General features: G+C 39.0%; 1 protein-coding gene and 1 long non-coding RNA gene across 2 annotated transcripts; both read left to right on the top strand.

Moving 5' to 3' along the window:
- Nucleotides 1-2,079: 2,079 nt before the first annotated feature.
- Nucleotides 2,080-4,967, top strand: LOC116005221. The gene is made up of 3 exons (XR_004094901.1): nt 2,080-2,679; nt 3,061-3,135; nt 4,719-4,967. It is a non-coding gene; the product is annotated as an uncharacterized LOC116005221 (long non-coding RNA).
- A 2,676-nt stretch (nt 4,968-7,643) lies between these two features.
- Nucleotides 7,644-10,723, top strand: LOC116003933. The gene is made up of 4 exons (XM_031243871.1): nt 7,644-7,825; nt 7,918-8,843; nt 8,936-10,153; nt 10,263-10,723. The coding sequence occupies exons 1-4, from the start codon at nt 7,644-7,646 to the stop codon at nt 10,721-10,723; spliced, it is 2,787 nt and encodes a 928-aa protein (XP_031099731.1).
- The last annotated feature ends 214 nt before the right edge of the window (nt 10,724-10,937 follow it).

The following is a 10,937-nucleotide window of genomic DNA, read 5'->3' as shown; positions in this document are numbered from 1 at the left end:
TCGATGTGTGTTATCCTTCGAAGCACACCAGTTTTGGGACCATACCAAGATGTAATACCCCTACTTTCCTTGCAATTATTTTAAATATAAATATTTAAAATAAGGGCTTAGTTCCTTACCATTAATTATTTTAGTAAAATAATTATGAATATAATTATGTTGCAATGGGTTCTAGATATATTTTTATAAATTACTATTTTAGAACCAAAATACTCTAAGCCCATAATTGTATACATATTTGTATATATATTTGTGACCCAACTATGATTAGTGACCCAACTCACCTTGACCCTTTGTATAATTGACCCAACTTCTATAAAGGTCTTAGCCCAAAATGGGAACTTACCCTAGCTATAAATGGAAATTCCTATTCTTAGCAATGATCAATAATTCCCCTTTCGTCTCTCTTCACCTCTCATCGTATTAAACGCAAGATTAAAGTTGAGAGCTGCATTGCACTACCTCTTCATGACCAACAAGAAGAACCATTGAAGACTGGAAGGACTAGTGGATATATTCGCGCTATTAACTTGCAAGGATCACAAGAGGAATACTAAGACTTGATTGAACTGTTCTACAACAATGCCTACCAGTCGAGTAAATAAAGGATTCCTTACAAGGTCTTGTATGATCAAAAGAGCAAGAGGCCTCGATGCCAAAGAAGGAATATGCATTAAGTTGGTATGAAGACTTTGGTGCTTTAAAAGAACAAGAAATTAAACTCGGTTTCTAAGGTCACCAATAATCATAGGCGAATCTCCTTTTAAGATCGGTCGTTTTGTACCAATCGGTCATCAGTTAACTTTTACATCCGTTATGGGATGGTGTCGATGTTGATGTTACCCCTAAGGTAAAGGTGGTTAGTGACCGTGCTGAAGAAGGATATTCGTAATTTATCGCCTTCGGGCTCTCCTGGAGTGATAAGGTTGTGCGGGTCGTAGCTTATGAAGTAGGGCTTATCTGAATTTTAGATTAAAGTCGCGTATGAAGCAAGGTCAAGAACCGTCAGTCGGTCAGAGTGTCGTGATCAAATCGTTGAGCCGTGAAAATCACTTAACGAAGAGAGATCCCTTACCCTTCTTAAAGCCAAATTCTTTTCTGTTCCTTGAAACTCCAAATACCCTTTCGTTAAGAAATCCCTTCTATCTGTTCTAAATATCATTCTTATCTCCTCTCGAAATTGAATTTCTTTCTTTCCTTGAATAATTGAATACACTATCGTCGAAAAATCATTTTTGTCCTTCTAGATCTCATTCCTGACTTCTCTTGGAACCTAATTTCCTTCTCTTCCTTGAATAAATTGAATACCTTGTCATTGAAAAACTCTTTCATTGTTTTCAAACCTCGTCCCTATTGTCTCTCGAAGCCGAGTTCTTTCTTTTCTTGGAAGGACTTGATATTTCCTTAGTTGTAAAATCCTTTCTATCATTTCAAACATTGTTCTTGTTTGCTTCTTGAAATGATTCTTTGCAAGGTGACAACCTAATTTCTTAAGTTGTGACCTTGGTAAACCCTTGATCCCATTCTTAACCGACATTGTTGTTGAATCTTAAATCTTAAACCTCTCCTTCTCTTGTCCCGTTGGGTCAAAATTTTCAAAACTAAGCCTATACTATATAAATATTTTCTCTATATACTACCGTACTAGTTTTAACTCTCTGTCCCCAAAAATGATTTTTGAGCTTCGGGGACGAAACTCCTTTTAAGGGGGTTGAGTGTAATACCCCGTACTTTCCTTGCAATTATTTTAAATATAAATATTTAAAATTAGGGCTTAGTTCCTTACCATTAATTATTTTAGTAAAATAATTATGAATATAATTATGTTGCAATGGGCTCTAGATATATTTTTATAAATTACTATTTTAGAACCAAAATACTCTAAGCCCATAATTGTATACATATTTGTATATATATTTGTGACCCAACTATGATTAGTGACCCAACTCACCTTGACCCTTTTTATAATTGACCCAACTTCTATAAAGGTCTTAGCCCAAAATGGGAACTTACCCTAGCTATAAATGGAAATTCCTATTCTTAGCAATGGTCAATAATTCCCCTTTCGTCTCTCTTCACCTCTGACTCTCATTCCTATCGTCTAAATGACCTCCAACAACAATGGAAACCTCTTGCAACCAGCCCCCTTCCTTTCGATGTAGAGATCAACGGCGAGTTTTCGGCGGCGGAATCCGGCGGCCTCTTTGGTGGCGTCTTCTTCCTCTTTTCGGCAGCGGTCTCCCTCCTTGTTGAAGCACTAGATAGGGACGGCGGAGTCCCGACGAAGCGAAGCAGCAGCAATGGACCGGTGAGCCTCCATCCCTACCGGCGAGTCACATGGCCGTCACAACCGGCAATGGCGATCTCCTCCTCCCCCGTCGACGCAAGTAGCTTCGACAGTGTAGCTGGTCCCTTCCGGCATTGCGGCGGTATCGGTCTTCTCCAGTGGCGGGCAGCTCTGGCGGATTCCTCTCCCCCGTCAGGCATGAATGGCAGAGCGGCACTAGTGCGACTTGGCAGTAGCGACGATGGACCTTGGCGGTGAAGTTTAGCAGCAGCAACTTCTCTTCCTCGGCGGCGGTGATGCTCTCTTCTCGGCCTCCAGCGAGTGTGGTGACTGCATGGATGGGTTGGCAGTAGCATTTTCTCCCTTCTACTTCAGTAAGTGTAATACAGTAGGTAAGCCTTATTATTTAGAATCCATGTTTGTGGTTATCATAATTAGATTATTAGTTTAAGTATGGTTTAGGTATTAATTATTGTTAATGACCCTTAATTATGATTATAGGTCCATGGTTTATAGAGCTAATCCTTGCCTAATGCCTATCATAGCTTAATTAGTGGTTGGACTAGTTATTGGTCATTATTAAATAATAACCATATTTTTAGTTATAGCTTAGGTAATATTGACCCTTATTAATGCCTAAGATTTATCTTGGTCCAATTAGTTATTGTTATGGACTCCGGGTAAGGACTTTGGTGGGCCAAATAGGAATCTCAATATTATTATTATTGTGGTGGTAGCCAATAGTGATGATATTAGACTCAATTAATTCTCAGGTTCATGGTTATGGACTTGCTTTTGAGATGAGCTTAGAGTTGGTGATTGCTTGTGGATTGTTAAAGCTTCAAGAGGTAATCTTCCATGTTACACTAAAACCTACTTTCACTCTTGAATCTATGAATAGTATTTGGTGTTGTGGAATCCTGTGGAGTTTCTTGGTGTTTAGCCTTTGATTTGTTGGATTGTGGACCTATCTTGTGGATCTATAGACTTGTGTTCATTATCCTTTCATTGTGATGAGTATGAGTATTTATTGTTATGGATTCCATGTATTATTTGGTCTCTGAGATGTGTAATCTGTGTAGTCTGAACATATTTCGTATTCTGGAATGTTTATCGTGTGTATTTTGTTCTGGTCTGGGAGTGGTGTACTGGGATTGCACTTGTGGTGCGTTCAGGTGGTATAATGTGTCCCGCCTGGGCAATCCATAAGTGTCTGGTGGTCTAGCTTGACGGAAGGGAGGACTCCGCTGGGGAGCCCCGTGCCCTCCCACGGAAGGGTGCGGCGGACCAGGGTGTTCCATGGAGGTGCTCCGCCAGTTGGGACGGTAGAGGGTGACGGACTAGGGTGTTTCTCCACTCTGTTCCGCTAGTTCACGTCTAGTTCTGTTCCAGTAGCTATTTTATGGTCTGTTGACTCTGTTGTTTCCTCTTTGATTTGGGATATGTCATGAACATATTGTTGAGTATTCCATCTTGATTCTTCTTGAGTATTTATTCTCGATCATTAGTGGGTTATCTTGGATTATTGAACTAGTATGGTTGGTTGATTCTTTGGTATGTCCTGTGTTCATATTATGAGTTGAGCATTGTTGATTGAGTAATTCCTTCGGGAATGAATCTGAAGTTAGTATGTGGAGACCTTGAGTCCTTATGAGTATTCCTTTGGCTTATTGAGTCTTTGATATCCTTTGGGAAGTGGTTGGTGGGATTATGTCTTTGCTTGCTGTTGGTATTAAAAGAGGAATTGTTGGGCTTCACGCCTCTGTGATTGGGCATTGTATGCCTCTGTGATTGGGCTCCGTGCCTCTGTGATTGAGCAGTGTATGCCTCTGTGATTGGGCTTCACGCCTCTGTGGTTGGGCATTGTATGCATCTGTGATTGGGCTTCGCGCCTCTGAGATAATGGGCATTGTATGCCTCTGTGATTGGGCTTCGTGCCTCTTTGATTGGGCTTCATGCCTCTGTGGTTGGGCTTTATGCCTCTATGTTGTGATATTAGTATGGTGGTCTGGTTTGGTGGTTTGGTATGATGGGTTGGTATGGTGGTTTGGTGGTTGTGGTTTGGATCTTATCCTTTGTATTGTAGTTTTGGGATCACTCTAAGAGAGTGATGTGAGATTGTGTTTGGTTGGTTTCATTTGTGGTTGTTCTGTTGAACTTGTGACTCAGTTGGTATCTTGTTATAGAATTGTTGTCTTATGCATTCGTTACTTGATATTGGATTCATTTGGAAATGTCTTTGGTTTGTGATTCATTCAGTTTGTTGTTGTTGAGTCATCTGATTTGAATAAAGAACAGTTTCTTTGGTGCGTATATTCTATACGTGTGTGTAAACCTATTTACAACCTACGATATAATATGTATTTCTCACGAGTGTGAGTGGTTGATTACTTTGCATTTCTTTGCTAATGTTTTCCTAACTGTTTTCCAGGTATGGAGTAGATTGAGCCGAGAGCGCGCTAGAGATAGATCTACCTCTCCCTATGCTTAGTCTAGTGACCTGTATGTTTTTCAGCCCTATGCGGCGTAGACTATGCTTTATGTATTGACTATTTTAGTTATATTACTTTGATTGATTAGTATTATGGATTCTTAGCCTGTGCATCTAGGTTTGGATTTGCCTTGATGTAGCATGACACCCTTTTGAGTACTAGTATGCTTCCGCTTTATTCTGTTGTTAGTTATGAGATTTGCTAGCTTTTATATTAAGTTTATGCCTATATTAGCGTGAAAATTTAGGGGTGTCACACAAGCGTCCCGTACACTTTGGCGTCAAGGTATGCCCCAAGATGTAAGACACCCTTGAATTCAAAACAAAGAAAGGGAGGAACAAGTACTATTGTCCAACCGAGGTAAGCATGGCACACTGCCCTCAATTCCTCAAATGAATCAACCATAAGTACTAGAAAAGTTCCTCGTGGTCTCCACGTGGGTCAGTAGTGCTGAAACTTTTCTCCGTCTCCCGACTTTTGCCTTCTACTTTTGGTACATTTTAGCTCAAATTTTTCATGGCGTAACACTAAGATCATCTGCAATGGCTCAACAAGAAACCAAAGTAAAAACTAACGAAAAGCAATAATATATACAAGGATAGACTTGGGGTGTCTCCCAAGAAACACCACATTTAACGTCTTTGGCTAGACTAGGTGCGTGCTATCCTTCGAAGCACACCGGTTTTGGGACCATACCAAGTGTCCCGTGCACTTTGGCGTCAAGGTATGCCCCAAGATATAGGACACCCTTGAATTCAAAACAAAGAAAGGGAGGAACAAGTCCTAGTGTTCAACTGAGGTAAACATGTCTAAAAATTCCCTTTCTACCCCTAAGTTTTAAAATACCCAAATTGTCCAAAATGCATGTGATGTTTAATGAATATTATATGAATATTATCATATAATATTCATAAAACAACCGTATATATCATATATTCCGCCTATAGTCAGATTTGTTCGGCCAATTTGTCGCTGCTCACTCTGGCGGAGATTGGAGGGTCGCCGGCAGCACCGCTGCTGCCGGCGGTGGAGATAAGTTTTTCGGAGGTTCCACGTTCGGATTATGAGCTGAACTCCAATCTGTGCGATTTATTTCCAGAAATAGCTCCAGTTTGTGATTGTGAACATGAGGTTAGCAATCGATTGCGAGGCCATCAGTTTGCAGATGGAAGTCGCGATTCAAACCCATCTGTGAAATTTTCAGAGGACGAATGGGATGGATTGGCAGAGATGGAGCGAAACAACTCTGTAATTGGTCGATTTGGGCGAGACAAGCCTTCCATCGATTTGATTAGGACGGATCTTCGATCGCATATACCAGGCGAAGTCCAAATTGGATCGCTAAGTGCGAATACTATCCTTCTCCGATTCGCATCTGAAGATGATTGTAGAGTGATTCTCGCAAGAAACCGAATGACGGTAGCTGGGACGAGAGTAATTCTTGGGCTGTAGTTTAGGGCTATATATTCAGATTGCATATCAAAACTTTTGGGCTTCATAATATAAGTTCTATATATTAGGGGCATTATGTTAGTAACATTTAGCATTGTTTTTTATTTTTGTAGTACTTCTTGGACATATTTAGAAAGAAAATTGTATAGTTTCAATTGATTTTATACACATTGAAGTTTATATTTTACATGTATCATACTTACTAATTATTCCCGAATTATTTACGTATTCATATTTGTTATGTTTTTAATAAATGCATATTATTGTCGTCTAGATGAGAACGTGGAATTGCAGCACATACAATCGAACAGTAATAGTAAATCGATGAAAACAATGTCCTCTTCAGAGACGTATTTAATTCATACACCAATAAGTTGCGTAACTCAAGGTAATGTACCAAATTGTTGGTGTTCGTATTGTTAGTAGTTTATATTTATAAGGTTGGATGGTTGTGTATTTTTGTTTCTTTTTTTTTTTTAGGTCGTATTGATTTGGTGAATACGTCAAGCCGTAAGCCGTTGAATAACATCACTAATGGTAAGTAAATAGGATATTAAGTTTAACTTTTTTTTTTAAGAATATATACTATTGGAAAATTGTAATTATATAGAAATTGATTGTAAATCGTAGGTACTACTCAACGAACATTCCAAATTGAAGGAAGTTATACTACAAGCACAGTGTGTCAGAATGATATCAACCACTCAAGCCGTAGTACCTTGAATTGTAGTCGTACATGCATTTCTACTCAGCTCACACATATTACTAAAGGTAAAGCTACTTATTAGATTCTTTAAATTTTAAGTAAATACTATTTTGGATTAAGCCATCATAAATGTATTTATTCGTGAGATCCAAATATCGACAGATGTACTTCATTTATTCTCTTTATGTGTACTATATAGTTGTTAATATTTTATTTTCTTTAACACATATAGACACTACATGTATAACGTCGAGTAGTGGTGGCCATTTGGTGCATAATGATTACGATGAACGCAAGAGATTTGTTAGTAGAATTTGATAACGTCGATCAACCACAAAATATGGAACAAAGTTGTATTATACAACCTGGTAAGTTAAATCAATACACCCAAATAATATTTTGTTGTACATTCAATTGCACTACTAAATATGATTTTGAAATAGCAGTTGCGTATAAGGACATTGGGGATCCAAGTTACAATTGTGAGTATTGTGGTGCGATGTTTTGGTTTGAAGAAAGGATGAATAAGGCTGTTGTAAGAGGTACTCCAAGGTATTCATTGTGTTGTAGCCAGGGAAAGATTCGCTTGCCACCTCCTTCAATACCTCCGAGTGGTATTCAAAATTTGTTTTTTGGACAAGGCGACAAGAGCAAGCATTTTCTCCAACACATAAGATCTTACAATAGCATGTTCTCATTTACATCAATGGGTGGCCGTGTAAATAGGTCGGTTAATACTGGGAGCGGCCCGCCCACGTTTAGATTAAGCGGTCAAAACTACCATCTCATTGGTAGTCAACTACCGCAACATGGTGAACGTCCACATTTTTCACAGTTATATATCTACGACACCGAAAATGAGATTAGCAATCGCATTCACGCTGTTCGGTAAGTGCATTAATATTATTACGTATATATACAGTAATAAAGTATACATATTTCTGGGCTTTTAACTAATACCATATTTTATTTCATTTTAGGCCTGATGGTGGTGAAAATCACATACACACGGAAATAGTTGCAGATATACAACATGATTTAGATATATATAATGTGCTGGTCAAGTCTTTTAGGATGGCGAGAGATGAATTAGATAATAACCCCCGTGTGGAAGTGAAGATCAAATTGTTAGGGAAGCGAAATAAAGATGCGAGAACATACAATTTACCAACAGTATCAGAAGTTGCAGCTTTGATAGTTGGGGACCTAGATCCAAGTATGGGTGAGCGCGATATCTTGGTTGAAAGCCATGGAGGAGGGTTGAAGAGAATAAACGAACTAAACCCAGCATACTTACCCTTACAATACCCCTTATTGTTCCCGTATGGAGAGGATGGGTACAGGGATGATATCCCGTTTAATAGTTCAAGAGGTAATGGAAATCGGTGTAGACAAAGAATTACCCCAAGAGAGTATTTTGCATTTCGTCTACACGAGCATTTAATGGAAACCTCAACCCTGCTTTATTCTAGGAGGCTACTACAACAATTTATAGTGGATGGCTATACAATGGTTGAGTGTGGGAGACTCAAGTATATAAGGACGCATCAAAAGAGTTTAAGGTGTGAAACTTACAACTGCTTGACTGATGCTTTGACCCATGGTGAAGTTAACCCCGCTGCTCAAGGTTGTAGGGTTATATTACCTTCGAGCTTTACAGGTGGTGCACGTTACATGATTCAAAACTACCAGGATGCAATGGCTATATGCCGATGGATTGGGTACCCAAACCTCTTTATTACATTCACATGCAATCCCAAGTGGCCAGAGATTGAACGGTACCTTAACAGAAACAACTTAGCAGCACAAGACAGAGCAGATATCCTCAGCAGGGTTTTCAAGATTAAGTTGGATGACTTATTAAATGATTGTAAAAAATACAAGCTTTTCGGAAATGTTCGATCAGGTATATTGTCATTGTAAATTTGTTTCTTTATATGATATAATAATATAATGTTAATTACAACGCTAATGTATATTTCGATGCATTACATGCAGTTCTATATACAATTGAGTTCCAAAAGAGAGGATTGCCACATGCCCACATCCTACTTTTTCTTGACCAAGATGCTACAGCCGGTGAACTTCATGACTTGGATGCTATTATCTCAACCGAAATTCCAAATCCACAATTGGACCCTGACTATTACAAGGCCGTTGCTGAGTACATGATTCACGGTCCATGTGGTGTTGCAAGGTCAAATTCACCGTGTATGGTAGCTAGAAAGTGTTTGAAGTTTTTCCCCAAGAAATTTGTTGACAAGTCAAGCTTTGATGAAGAGGGTTACCCAGTATATCGACGACGTGATAATGGGGCTACCGTAAAAAAGAGTGGAATTGAGCTTGACAATAGATACGTGGTCCCGCATAATCGGTACCTTTTGTTAAAGTATAGGGCTCATATTAATGTTGAGTGGTGTAATCAGTCACGCTCAATAAAGTATTTGTTCAAATACGTTAACAAAGGTCATGATAGGGTGACTGCAGAATTTTACAAGGCAAATGTAGATGATGATGGCGTCAAAGTTGTGGATGAGATAAACATGTATTACGACTGTAGGTATATCTCCCCATGTGAGGCTGCATGGCGCATCTTTGGATTTGAGATTCAGCATAAAAATCCTTCTGTAGAGCGTTTGAGTTTTCATTTACCTGGTCAACAAACAGTGGTTTTTGGAGACGATGACGCAATAGAGGATCTTATTAATCGGCCTACTGTTGCACAGAGCATGTTTCTTGAATGGTTTGAATGCAATAAGAAATACTCAGATGCAAGGTGTTTAACCTATGTTGAAATGCCAAACAAATTTGTGTGGAAAAAAGATGTAAGACAATGGCATCCACGCAAAAAAGGTTTTGCAATTGGGAGAGTTTCCTATGTACCTCCAGGCACCGGGGAAATATATTACCTGAGGTGTTTACTAAACACCATCCGTGGGGCTACATGCTTTGAAGATTTGAGAAATGTTCACGGTCAACAATATGAATCTTATAAGGAAGCATGTTATGCGCTCGGTTTGTTAGACAATGACCAAGAATATGTTGATGCTGTTAATGAAGCAAGCCAATGGGCATCTGCCCATGCTCTAAGAAAATTGTTTGTAACGCTTCTTACCTCTAACTCAATTTCAAAGCCCGAGACGGTATGGGAGGCGGTATGGCATCACTTGGCTGACGATGCCCAGTACAACATACGAAAGGTTACAAACAATCCAGGTTCGTATTTCTGTATATTATTGATTTGCTAGCTAATATTGTATTACTTATTAGAACGCACAAATGAATTGAATTGTCCTTAAATAAATTTCATGCTTCGAATCTTTAGGGCTAATTGTGAATGAAGCAGACAAAAAGAATTATGCGCTGACCGAGATAGAAGAATTGTTATCCATTTGGGGTAGAAGATTGCAAGACTTCCCTAATATGCCAATACCCAACAACAGTGATACTCAGATGACATCTAATAGGCTAATATATAAAGAGTTGTCCTATGATTGCAATGCTCAAAGAGTTGAGAATGAAGAATTAGTTCGGCAACTAACGGATGAACAACGAAACATCTACAACACTATTCTTGGTGATGTTGAGGCAAAGGCTGGAGGATTATTTTTTGTATATGGTTATGGTGGGACAGGAAAGACATTTCTTTGGAAAGCGCTGTCTTCGTGTTTAAGGTCAAGAGGAGAAATAGTTTTAAACGTTGCTTCAAGTGGTTATAGCATCGTTATTGCTTCCAGGCGGACGTACAGCACACTCAAGATTTGTCATTCCAATCAACATAAATGAGGACTCCACATGCAACATTAAACAAGGTAGTCAATTGGCAGGATTAATCGTGCAGTGTAGTTTAATCATTTGGGACGAAGCGCCAATGATGCACAAACATTGCTTTGAAGCATTGGACAAGACCATGAGAGATTTGTTAAGATTTCAGAATCCAGGAAGTGCAGGGATGACTTTTGGGGGCAAAACCGTTGTTCTTGGTGGGGACTTTAGACAA

Source organism: Ipomoea triloba, chromosome 14 (genome assembly GCF_003576645.1).
Source record: "Ipomoea triloba cultivar NCNSP0323 chromosome 14, ASM357664v1".
Taxonomy (NCBI): Eukaryota; Viridiplantae; Streptophyta; class Magnoliopsida; order Solanales; family Convolvulaceae; genus Ipomoea; species Ipomoea triloba.
The sequence above is the reverse complement of the archived record's forward strand: the minus strand, read 5'-3'. Positions and strand labels throughout refer to the sequence as shown.

Excerpts from the sequence above, each read along its gene's own strand:
- LOC116003933 (XM_031243871.1), top strand. The coding sequence starts at position 7,644 with ATGGGTGGCCGTGTAAATAGGTCGGTTAATACTGGGAGCGGCCCGCCC. Across the intron at positions 8,844-8,935 it reads TTTCGGAAATGTTCGATCAG|TTCTATATACAATTGAGTTC; the intron begins GTATATTGTCAT and ends CATTACATGCAG. Across the intron at positions 10,154-10,262 it reads AAAGGTTACAAACAATCCAG|GGCTAATTGTGAATGAAGCA; the intron begins GTTCGTATTTCT and ends TCGAATCTTTAG.